General features: G+C 35.3%; 1 protein-coding gene across 7 annotated transcripts in view; it reads right to left on the bottom strand.

Moving 5' to 3' along the window:
• CFAP91 (cilia and flagella associated protein 91) overlaps positions 1-13,681 on the bottom strand; it is an 87,442-nt gene that overhangs the window by 39,766 nt on the left and 33,995 nt on the right. For all 7 annotated transcript variants that reach the window (XM_027060928.2, XM_053220910.1, XM_027060927.2 and 4 more), the window contains 2 exons: positions 12,254-12,435; positions 1,301-1,478 (listed from right to left, as the gene is read on the bottom strand). In XM_027060928.2, coding sequence (XP_026916729.1) covers positions 1,301-1,478; positions 12,254-12,435 — 360 coding nt within the window. The remainder of the gene's footprint in view (positions 1-1,300; positions 1,479-12,253; positions 12,436-13,681) is intronic.

Genomic DNA, 13,681 nt, shown 5'->3' with positions numbered 1-13,681 from the left:
ATAACGTATATATATGCTTTTATATATATAACGTATATATATGCTTAGATATGTATTATATATATATATGTATATATATATAATGGATTACTCGGGAATCAAAAAGAATGAAATCTTGCCATTTGCAACTACGTGGATGGAACTGGAGGGTATTATGCTAAATGAAATCAGTCAGTCAGAGAAAGACAAATATCATATGACTTCACCCATATGAGGACTTTAAGATACAAAACAGATGAACATAAGGGAAGGGAAGCAAAAATAATATAAAAACAGGGAGGGGGACAAAACGTAAGAGACTCTTAAATACGGAGAACAAACAGAGGGTTATTGGAGGGATTGTGGGAGGGGGGATGGGCTAAATGGGTAAGGGACATTAAGGAATCTACTCCTGAAATCATTGTTGCACTATATGCTAACTAACTTGGATGTAAATTAAAAAAATAAATTAAAAAAAAATAGTAAAAACTACTGAAAAATTTAAATGCTCAAAATCTCTTTTTAGTTTACTATTGTTAGAAATAATTGGAACAAATATACGCTTGAATTAAAAGAAAAAAATAAATAAAAAGGGAAAAAGAACTAATATATGGTACAAGGCAGGTATACCTTTAACACATGTGAAAATAACCAGTTACAAAAGACCATATACTTCATGATTCTATGTATATGAAATTTCCAGTAAAGACAAATACAAAGATACAGAAAGTAGGTGAATATTTGTAAAGGATGGTGGAAGGGGGAAATGGAAAGTTTCTTTAATGGATTAGAGTTTCTTTAACGTTTCTTTCTTGGAGTGAGGAAAGTGTTATAAAATTAGATAGTGATGATGGAGATACAACTCTGTGAATATAGTAAAGATGACTAAAATGTGCATTTTAAAATGGTGAACTCTAGGATAGGTGAACTGTATCTCAACAAAACTGTTAAAAAATAAAAATAAAAATAGTCAGTTTGAAAGACATTTGCAGAAAGCAGTGGGATTCTGAAATAGTCTAAATTAGATTTTTCCTAAAGAGAAAAGGGAAGAGAAGAATCACAGATGCTTTGAGGAATTGTTCAAATCTGTTAAGGGTTCCACGCTTCACTTTACACACAAAGAGGGCATTATACACTTTTATGTTATTAGAGAGAAAATTATAGAGCTATTATTCCTGAAAGAACCAGCAACCCAATTTCCTATCTCTACAGGTGGAGGGTTGTTATAAACCCACATATTTGGGAAAATTCTTTACAGATAAAAAGTATTTATGTTACTCCACCAGTGCAGGTGCAGATGTCTGGATAATCTAGAACTTACTTTTCAATCTCCTGCTCTCTGAAGGCCCATTCCTTCCTCTCCATCGCATTCATCATCCTCCTTCTCTTCTCAAACTGGGAGGTGTCACTCAGACAGGGAAGAGTGGCTTCCCAAGCACGCTTCTCCCGGGCACGTTCTATCATCTCAACTTCAGCTTGTCCTGCTGGGAGCCCTCGACCTGGATGGTAAAGCAAAGCAAGTTAGAAACACATGGACAAACTCATGTACCTTCCAGTATTTAATTTACTCCCTTTCAGTTCCTATCCTTTTTAAATTCAAGGGTTAAGACAGGATGAAATGATATTGGGAAACATCCTCACACTGTGCTTCACAGCTTGTTATCTATCCCCTGTACTGCCTCTTGTTAGTTACTCAGCCAGAAGACATTTTAGTTACACATAACATGCTAGAGAGTATTTGAAGAATATTCTGTGACTACTGAACAATCATACCTTGGAATGCCCTATATTAGACAAATCAATGTTTTGAAATGCAAAGAAATATCAAAGTAACTTACAGCTGGTAAGTGGCAGAAATCAGGATTTGAACATAGCAATCTGACCCTTGTGGTCTTATGTACTACTCTATACTTCCTCTCTATTAGAGAAATAAAACAAAAATGAATTGTACAGACAAGTTGACAGTTAATCACACTCAACAGTGAGGTTGAAAGCTTTTCCTCCAAGATCAGGAAAAAACAAGAGCCTACTCTTATCACTCCTATTCAACATAGTACCGGAAGTCCCACCCAGAGTAATCAGGCAAAAAAGAAATAAAAGCCAACCAAATCAAAAAGGAAGTAGTAAAATGGTCTCTATTTGCAGATAACATAATCTTAGATATAGAAAACTATAAAGACTATCAAAAATGGTTAGACTGACATACGAATTCTGTAAAGTTGCAGAATACAATATCAACATACAAAAATCAGTTGTATTTTAAATACTAACAATGAACTACCTGAAAAAGAAATAAAGAACATAATCCCATTTACAAAAATAACAGGAATAAATTTAGCCAAGGAGGTAAAAGATCTATATGCTAAGAACTATAAAACACTAATGAAAGAAATTGAAGATGACAAAAATAAATGGAAAAATATCCCATGTTCATGGATTGGAAGAATTAATATTGTTAAAATAGTCATACTATGCAAGGACATCCAAAGATTTGATATAATCCCTAATAAGGATCCCAATGACATTTTTCACAGAAATAGAAAAACAATCCTAAAATTCCTATGGAACCATAAAAGAACCCAAAGAGCCAAAGCAACCTTGAGAAAGAAAAAGGTGAAGGCATACTTTCTGGTTTCAAACTATATTACAAGACTACAGTAATCAAAACAGTATAGTACTAGCATAAAAATAAACACATAGACACAAAAAGAATCAAGAGCCCAGAAATAAACCCATACATAGTCTACTAATATTTGACAAGGAGGCCAAGAATACTCACTGGGGGAAAGATACCCTCTTCAATAAATGGTAATGGAAAAATAGGATATCCACATGCAAAAGAGTGAAACTGAACCCCTATCTTACACTAATCACAAAAATTAACTTGAAATGGATTAAAGACTTAAATGTAAAGCTCCTAGAAGAAAACATAGGAAGGAATCTTCTTGATGTTAGTCTTGGCAATGATTTTTTGGATATGACACCAAAAGTACAAGCAACAAAAGCAAAATAAATAAATGGGACTACATCAAACTAAAAGGCTTCTACACAGCAAAAGAAATGAGCAACAAAAGGAAAAGGCAAACTATGGAATGGGAGAAAATATTTTCAAACCATATATCTGATAAGGAGTTAATATCCTAAATACATTAGGAACTCTTACAAATCAATAGCAAAGAACAAAATAATGCAACTAAAAAATGGACAAATGACATGAATAGCCATTTTTCCAAAGAAGATATTAAAAAGGCCAGTAGGTACATGAAAGGTGCCCAACATCACTAATCATCAGGGAATTACAAAAGAAAAATATGAGATATCCTTTCACATCTGTTAGGATGGCTGTTTTCAAAAAGACAAGAGGTAACAAATGCTGACAAGGATGTGGAGAAAAGGGAACCCTAGCACACTATTGGCAGGAATGTAATTGATACAGCCGCTATGAAAAACAGTATGGAGGTTCCTGAAAAAGCTAGAAATATAGGTACCATATGATTCACTTCTGAGTATATATCTGAAGGAAATGAAATTACTATCTCAAAGAGATATCTGCACCTCCGTGTTCACTGCAGCATTTACAGATGCCAAGACATGGAAACAACTTAAGTGTCCATTAACACATGAATGTTATAAAAAATGATATATGTATAATTCCTATATAACATATTAAATATAATAAACATATATTGAATAAAATTAATATGTGATCAATTTTATATGTAATATAAAATATATAAAACTCAGCCATAAAAAAGGAAATCCTGCCATTTGCAACAACATGAATGATAATTTGAGGGCATTATGCTAAGTAAAATAAGTTAGACAGAAAAACACAAATACTGTATGATCTCACTTATATCTGGAATCTAACAAAACTGAAATTCCTAGAAACAGAGCATAGACTGATGGTTTCCAGGGGTAAGAGGCATGGGAGAAATGGGTGAAAATGGTCAAAGGGTACAAGCTTTCAGTTATTTGATGAATAAGTTCTGGAGATCTAATGTACAGCATGGTGACTATAGTTAACAATAATGTATTATATACTTGAAAGCTGCCAAGAGAGTAGATCTTAAATGTTTTACACACACTAAAAAAACAATGGTACTATGTGAGGTAATAGGTGTGTTAACCAATCTTATTGTGGTAATCATTTTGCAAAAAATATGTATATAAAGTCATGTGGTGTGTCCTAAACTTGCACAGTATGTCAATTATATCTCAGGAAAGCTGGGGGGAAAATGAATTATACATAAGTAACAATATGAAAATCTTTTATTTTTATTTATTTTTAATTTTTTTTAACATTTATTTATTTTTGAGACAGAGAGAGACAGAACATGAACGGGGGAGGGCCAGAGAGAGAGAGGGAGACACAGAATCTGAAACAGGTTCCAGGCTCTGAGCTGTCAGCACAGAGCCCGACGCGGGGCTCGAACTCACGCACTGCAAGATCATGACCTGAGCCGAAGTCGGACGCTCAACCGACTGAGCCACCCAGGCGCCCCTTTTTATTTTTTTAATTTTTTTTAACATTTATTTATTTTTGAGACAGAGAGAGACAGAACATGAACGGGGGAGGGCCAGAGAGAGAGAGGGAGACACGATAATCTTTTATTTAATATTTACATCCATGATATTTTACTGTATCATTCTGCAACTTGCTTTTTTACTCAACTTTGTTTTGGGGATGCTAGTCATACACAGAGATCTAACTGCATTCTTCCACTGTAGGACTCTACCACAATTTAAGCTATCTTCTCAAAAGTGATGTTTTAAGTTGCTTCTAATTTTTTGATTACACATAGTAACGCTGCAACAAACATCCTTGTACTGGTCTCATTATGCCCATATGCAAATTTCTCTATGATTCTTAGAAAGGATCTAAAGTCTAGCAGCTAGATCATAAAATATCATTTAAAATTTTTCTGAATATTGCCAAATTTGCCTTCCAGAAGTATAATTTTGCTCGAGCCTTCTGAGAGTCCCCTGGTGCTCTCCCACAGCCCATGCTTCCTTCCTTCCTCCCACATTGTTTCTGCCGAATCTCAGTTGCTTTTTGTAGTCCTAACAAATACTTAGTAGTAGTTCACAGATTTTTTTTAAGTATCACTGAAAGTGCAATTTGTGGGAGTTGTGTTGTGCTTGTTGCTTTTGTATGATTTCTGGGAAGAAAAGAGGAAAGATGCTGATTTACATAGGCACAGCTATACTGGGATTACAGATTTGGTTTAGAATTGCTTGAAGGTATAAAATGTTTAGGGGAGAAATCCTATCTATTTAAGCATGACTCTCCCCATTTATAAACATGGTATGCCTCTCTTTTTATCAAATCTTTGTTCATGTGCTTAAGGAATAATTTACATTTTTCTCCATAATACTGTGCACATGTTTTTGTTAAATGATATTCCTAGGCACTTTGTTATTGTCAATATTAAGAGTATGATATTTTCAATATTTCTACTTAGATATTGTTCATATATAGGAAAGCTACCGATCCTTGCATGTTGATTCTATATTCAGCTACCTTACTGAAATCAGGTTCTTAGTTCTGGTAATTTGTTACTTCATTTGATTTTCTAAATGAGTACATTGCGCAGAAAGATAGTTTTGCTTCTTATTTCTAATCTTCATGCCTCACATACACATTCTTTTCAAGTGCACATGGAACATTCTGTAGAATAGATCACACATTAGGTCACAAACAATTCTCAACAGGTTTGAAAAGACTGAAGTCAAAAGTCTAGCACCAGACAGCTTCACAAGTAAATTCTACCACACATTTAAAAAAGACTTAATATCTATTCTTCTCAAACTATTCCAAAAAAATAGAAGAGAAAAGAAAGCTTCCAAATTCATTCTATAAGGTTAACGGTACCCTGATACCAAAACCAGATAAAGGCACTACAAAAGGAGAGAGACTCTGAGAGACTGAAAGGGGGGTGGGGGGTGGGCGGAGAACGAACTACAGGCCAATATCTCTAATGAACATAGATACAAAATCCTCAACCAAATATTAGCAAACCAAATGAAACAAATCATTCACCACAATCAAGTGGAATTTCTTCCTGTGATGGAGGGTGGTTCAGTATTTGAAAATCAATCAATATCAAATCAACATCACATCAACAGAAAGTATAAAAACTATATGATCATTTATCATTTCAACAGATATAATAAAAGCATTTGACAAAGTACAACATCCATTCATTATAAAAAACCCTCAACAAAGTAGGTTTAGAGGGAACATACCTCAACATAATAAAGGCCATATATGGAAAACCCATTGCTGAAATCATACTCAATGGTGAAAAACTAAGAGCTTTTCCCCCAAGATCAGGAATAAGACAAAGATGTCCACTCTCACCACTTTTACTCACCATAATACTGAAAGACCTAGCCACAGCAAAAAGAAATAAGAGGCACCCAAATTGGTAGGAAAGAAGTAAAACTTTCACTAGTTACAGTCGACAAGATATTATATAGAGAAAACCCTAAAGACTCCACCAAAAAACTAGAACACATAAATTAATTCAGTAAGGTCGCAAAATATAAAATCAATATATAAAAATCTGTTGCATTTCTATACACTAAATTATTAGTATAGCAGAAAGAGAAATTCAGAAAACAGCTCCATTTACAATTTCAGTAAAAAGAATAAAATATCTAGAAATAACCAACGATGTAAAAGACCTCTACTCTGAATATTATGAAACACTGATGAGGGGCACCTAGGTGGCTCAGTCAGTTGAGTGTCTGACTTTGGCTCAGGTCATGATCTCACGGTTCATGAGTTTGAGCCCCACATGGGGCTCTCTGCTGTCAGCACAGAGACCACTTTGAATCCTCTGACCCTATCTCTCTGCCCCTCCCCTACTCGTGCTCTCTCTCTCTCTCTCTCTCTCTCTCTCAAAAATAAACATTTAAAACACTGACGAGAGAAATTGAAGATGACACAAATGGAAAGACAGTCCATGCTGATGGATTGTGAGAACAAATAATTGTTAAAATGTCCATACTACACAAAGCAATCTACAGATTGCTAATGCAATTTCTATCAAAATACCAATGGCATTTTTCACAGAACTAGAACAAATAATCCTAAAATTTATATGGAACCATAAAAGACTCCAAAGAGCCAAAGCAATTTAAAGAAAAAGAACAAAACTGGAGGTGTCACAATCCCAGAATTCAAGATACACTGCAAAGCTGTAGTTATCAAAACAGTATGGTACTGGCACAAAAACAGACCCATAGATCAACAGGACAGAATAGAAAGCCCAGAAATAAACTCACAGTTATATGGTAAACTAATTTTCCATAAAGGAGGCAAGACTACACACTGGGAAAAAGACAGTCTCCTCAACAAATGGTATTGGGCAAACTGAACAGCTACATTCAAAAGAATGAAACTGGACCACTTTCTTACACCATACACAAAAATACACTCAAAATGGATTAAGGACCTACATGTAAAACCATAAAAACCCTAGAAGAGAACACAAGCAGTAATTTCTCTGACAGTGGTTACAGCAACATTTTTCTAGATATGTCTCTTGAGGCAAGAAAAACAAAAGCAGAAATAAAACTACTGGGACTACATCAAAATAAGAAGCTTCTGGAGTGCCTGGGTGGCTCAATTGCTTGAGCGCCTGACTTTGGCTCAGGTAATGATCTCATGGTTTGTGAATTGGAACCCCATGTTGGACTCTGCACTGACACAGAGCCTGCTTGGGATTCTTGCTCTCTCCTCTCTCTCTCTGCTTCTCCACCACTCACACTTTCTCTCTTTCTCAGAACACATAATCTTTAAAAAAGAAAAATAAGAAGCTTCTGCACAGCAAAGCAACTAACAGAACTTAAAGACAACCTACTGAGTGAGAGAAGGTACTTACAAATGACCTATCCAATAAAGGGTTAGGGTGTCCAAAACATATAAAGAACTTATATAAGTCAACACCAAAAACACATATAATCCAATTAAAAATGGACACAGAAGACATAAACAGACATTTCTCCAAAGAAGACATACAGATGGCCAACAGACACATGAAAAGATGCTTAGCATCACTGATCATCAGGGAAATGCAAATCAAAACCACAAGGAGATATCACCTCACACTTGTCAGAATGGCTAAAATAAACAAGAAGCAAGTGTTGGCAAAGATGTGGAGAAAAAGGAACCCTCATGCACTGTTGGTGGGAATGCAAACTTCTGCAAAAACTGTGGAAGACAGTGTGTGTTTCCTCAAATAATGAAAACTAGAATTACCATATGATACTGGGTATTTACCTGAAGAACAAAAAAGCACTAATTTCAAAAGGTATATGTGCCCCTTTGTTTACAGCAGCAATGTTTATAGTAGGCAAATTATAGAAGCAACCTAAGTGTCCATCCACAGATGAATGGATAAAGAAATGGTGTGTGTGTGTGTGTATAAACATACACATACACACATACAAGAAATGGTGTACACACACACACACACACACACACACACACACTGGAATGTTGCTCAGCCATAAAAAAGAATGAAATCTTATCATTTACAACAACATGGATAGAGCTAGAGAGCATAATGCTAAGTGAAATAAGTCAGAGAAAGACAAATGCCGTATGATTTCACTCATATGTGGAATTTAAGAACCAAAACAAACCAATAAAGAAAAGAGACAAACAAAAAAGGCTCTCAACTATAGAGAACAAACTAGTGGTTACTAGCTGGGAGGTTAGTGGGGAGGATAGGTGAAACAAGTAAAGAGGATTAAGGAGTACACTTAATCATGATGAATGCTGAGTAATGTATAGAGTTATTGAATCACTACATTATACATCTGGAACTAATAGAGCGCTGTTAATTATACTGGAATTTAAAAAAATTTTAACTTTTTCCAAAAATTATAGTGCAACAGCAGGACAGTACAGATGAGTATGGCTGTTTTCTAATAAAACCTCTTTACAGTCACTGAAATTTTAATTTCTATAAATTTCACGTTACAAAATACAAAATTTTTTCATCCATTTTAAAATGTAAAAATCATCCTTAGCATCCAAGCTATATAAAAAAAAAAAGCAATAGGCCAATTTGATCTGTGGACCACAGTTTGCCAATATTGACCTAGAATTTTAGTACTTGCTTCTTTTTTAAAAAATGATTTTTAGAAACTCGACACCTAAAATTTTTAATTATATATTTTTCTCTTTTTTTGTTCATCATGTTCTTAAACCCTGCTTCTTCTTTTTGAGATCATTTTTCTTCTAATTGAAGTATATCCTTTAATCTTCTTTTATTCAGACTGATAGCTAACATTTACAGATGCTTATTTATATGTGAAGCACTGGTCTAATAAGTACCTTACATAAATGAATTTGCTTCATCTATACAATATCCTATGGCATAGATCCTAGGAAATGTCCTATCCCATGAAAAGTCTTTATTTCACCTTCACTCCTGAATAATAGCTTGGCTGGTGAAAGAATTCTAGATTTGCAATTCTTTTCCCACAGCACTTTAAAAATAATACTATAAAATGTCAATCTGGTGTTTGTCCCTTTGTAGGTAATCTGACTTTTCTCTCCAATAGCTTTTTCAATGTCTTCTTTTTCCTTGATTTATAGCTATGAATTTTTAAAAATTTTTCTGCCAACACTTAGCAGGGATAAAAAAAAATTTATCCCTCAATAAAATTTTTCAACCGGTGGGCTTACATCTTTCTTCAAGTCTGGGAAATTCTCAGCCATTATCTTTTCTTGCATTGCTTCTCTACCACTCTCTCTCCTTTCAATTTCTGGATCTTATAATCTAATCCCCCAAGGCTCTTACCTTTTTTTTTTCTTTTTAAAATCTTATTGTACTTTTGCATGTTGCATTCTGGAATACTTGTTCATTTAATCATTCATTTCACTAATTTGTTCTTCAGCTCTGCCTAGTTTACTACTGAGTTCATTTTATTTCAAACTTCATAGTTTTCCTTTCCAGTGATTCCAACTGATTCTTTTTTCATAGTTCACACTTTTGTTTTCATGTTCCTCCCCCTGTTTATCTCTTTGAGGATATAAAAAGTACTTCCTAAGTCCTTTTCAGATTGTTCCATTTGCTCTGTTTGCTCAAGAAATCATTCTTTCTGGTTTTTTCTTTTTTTGATCACTACTGGCATCTGTGTTCTTTAGATGCTTTGTGATTCTTGGGTTGAGATCATCTGTAGATTTCTCTCATGAGTACCCTGGGCAGTAGCACTCTTTGACCTGGACAGAGAGAGAGCTCCCCAGCCTCATTCTTCAGAGCCCTACCCAGCATCATAGTTCAACAGACTATGCCCACCTGGAGCTACTCTACTCTTAGAGACCCTGGAATTCCTTAAACAAATGGCCCAAGCCTGCTTCCAAAATCTACATGGACCTCTTCCCAGGATTCAGACTCCTGAGGGCAGACTATATGCTGTTGTTTGTTCACCCTTAAGCCCAAGGGGTGGCCAAGTGGCAGGGATGTGTACACTGAGATTGGAAAAACCAGGTAAGGTGATCACATGCACACATGACAGGCCCCTCGTGATGTAGAACAGCCAGAGAAAAAGGCAAGCCACAGGCAGCCTCTCCCCTTGCTGCCACCTTCCACCAAAGAATCCCAAGGAATCTAAGAATTTTAAACTTGTCCTTTCAACTTATTATAAAGATATATTTGTAAAAAATACAGAACATATTTTACTTAACAAATATTAACTTGATTTATAATTTTTAAACATCTATACATATAGTATGTAGGCCTCCATTTAAACTCCTACTCAGGGCCTCACAAATGAGGGGGCAGGCCAGACTCATAGTGGTTTTTATTGACACTTCAACCTCTGTGTTGGAAGGCACTGGGCTTCAGTACCACCTGTGGACAAGAGAAAAGTCTTGCCTCCTCTAGTCCGGGCAGGTAACTTGGATCTAGCTCCCCACCATTCCCAATCCCTGCTCACCATCATAGATTCCCAGCTATTTCTTTCTTTTAGGAAGTAATCTCCACTTCTGATGTATGGAAATTTTTTACCTTTTTTAAAAAAAGTGTGGTTATGTGCTTATTAGTGTGTGTGTATTTTAGGTATTCAGAGCAGAAGGGAAAGATTTCAGCATATTTTTAATCTGCCATCTACGCCTGAAAGTAGAGCCCCTGCTATAAAGTATGGAAGTCAAGAATGCTTCATCTGATATCATAAGGTGAGCCAAGAAACAAGAATCAAAACTAGAGTTCAGATATGGAAGTCTTCATTGCCTATGACACAGACTTGATCACAGCAAACCATCACAGCTGGGAAACAAAAGTAATCTCATTTTAATAAAAATCATAATAGTGTACCAACTATCTCCACAACCTGGGAGGAGGTGGCCTCTCTGGTCCTCAGTTTCCCAGCTACAATCAAGTGAGTTCAATAAGCTAATGTCTAGTCATTTAAAAAAGCCCCTTTTCTTATTAATTTTTCTAATTTCACATAATACAGGCCTAGGTCAGATTTTAATACCATCAAAGAGTGACTTTCTGAGCCTGAACTATATTAACATTTCAGAGATAATATCAAAAGAAATCATTGAGCTGCTTGGGTGGCTCAGTCAGTTAAGCGTCCAACTTCAGCTCAGTCATGACCTCACAGTTTCTAAGTTCAAGCCCCACATCGGGCTCTATGTGACAGCTCAGAGCCTGGAACCTGCTTCAGATTCTGTGTCTCCCTCTCTCTCTGCCCCTCCCCTGCTCTCTCTCTCTCTCCCTCTCAAAAATAAATAATAAACATTTTTTTTAAAAAAAATTAAAAAAAAGAAATCATCCAAACTATCCAATAGGGTATGTAAGAGAGCTTTGGTAAATTGAAAGATATTTTGTCAAAGTAAGATAATATTGTTACATATGGTGGAATATACATTCAGTATTATACACTCAAAAACGGTTTATGTGTAAAGGAGTAAGGACTGCTCAATGAAAAGGAACTGATTCACTAGGAAAAACTGAGAACAGGGAGGTGAGTAGTCAGCAAAGCAACCACAAAATTAAGCCAAAATAAAACTTCAGTCTTCAGGGATAAAGTACAATAAGCCTCCTTGCAATGAAAAGGGCATACCTCTCTTTGAACAAAAGTATCAGAAAAAGTATGAGTCTATGAAGTAGCTCTGTTGAGCAAGACATTTTAAATAGCAACACTTTATACCATAGTTGCTTCTAAGTACATCATTTCCAGCAACTCAATAGCATGCATGGTTATCAAGACAGGCATCTACAAATATCCAAGACAATTACCAACTCACCCCAAGTAAGAGTAGCCAGGGTCAAGAGCTCAGGGATTGACTCCTGACATACTACATATTCTGGAGAATATGGATCTGTTTGAACTTCAGCATCCCGATAATCAGTCTGAGTGCCCACAGTACACTTTGAAGGGATAGATGGGTACTTAGCAGAAGTAGTAGGAAAAGTATATGGCTCTGTCCTAAAAGGGAAAATTATTTTAAAAATTAAAACCTGATCCAATCACTTACAATACTACATAGTCAAGCAGAAATGAATCCTTAGCTTCACTAAGCCTATGCCCCCTTTAAACATGCACAAATTCATGCACCCAGTGTAACCAGGACTGTGGCCAATTATCTTGAGTGAACTGCCTTGCTATTCTCACCTCTGCCAAGAAACTGAAGGGATATAAATGCCCAGGTCTATTCATAAAAGTGCCTGTTCATCTGTATATCATTGGGCAGGGTTGAACATAGAGTTATAAAAGGTGGATCCTAGCTTGTCATACAGTTACTTCTGAACATGTTTAGAATTGCTACTTCCTAGTTTCTTTCCGCTCTGCTTGTAGTTACACATCCAATTTTAGCTGTTTCCCTCTAGAAATACAGGAACAGAGAAAAAAGAAGAGATTCTTTCTGAATTTTTAAAAGATAAGGCTCTTTCTAGATGGACAATTCAATAATTAATGCTGGGATCACTTGGTTAATTATGGAATAGTTATCTCATCCCTTAGACAAAAATTAATTCCAGATATTTTAAAGCATTTAATGTAAAAACGAGACTATAAAAGTAATAGGAAACATGAGTAAATACACCATCTTTGAGTGAAAGTGTTTCTCAGCATGGCTCAAAAGCCAGAGACTATAAAAGGAAATGATCAATAGAATTAAGGTTAAGTTGAAACTTCTACACCTCAAAATGTCATAAACAAATTTAAAATATGAATGGCACACTTAGGAATACGTTTTACAACATATATGATAAAAGTTAAATAGCCTTTCTACACAAAAAGTCCTTATAAATAAATGACAGTGAAATACCAAAAGAAAAAATGGGTAAAGAACAATTCACAAAACAAAAAGTAAAACTTCTAACACATGAAAAATTAATGAACATAACTAGTAATCAAAGAAAAATAAAGTAAAACAGCAAGATGATATTTTATTACATCACATAAGCAAAGACTGAGAAGACTGAAAATACCTAGCATTGACAAAGTTGTGAAGAAACAGGCATTCTCATAAACTGTTGACTGAAATACAAATAGACACAACCTAACTAGAAGGTAACTTATCGATCTAACCTTTATCTGACAGGTTATCTTATCCAACCTTTAAAAATACCCTTTTGGGGCATGTGGGTGGCTCAGTCAGTTAAGCATCTGACTCAGTTTTGGTTCAGGTTGTGATTTTGTGGTTCAGGAGTTTGAGCCCCACATGAGCTCA

Source organism: Acinonyx jubatus, chromosome C2 (genome assembly GCF_027475565.1).
Source record: "Acinonyx jubatus isolate Ajub_Pintada_27869175 chromosome C2, VMU_Ajub_asm_v1.0, whole genome shotgun sequence".
In the NCBI taxonomy this organism is placed as follows: Eukaryota; Metazoa; Chordata; class Mammalia; order Carnivora; family Felidae; genus Acinonyx; species Acinonyx jubatus.
This window is presented reverse-complemented; position numbering and strand designations above follow the sequence as displayed.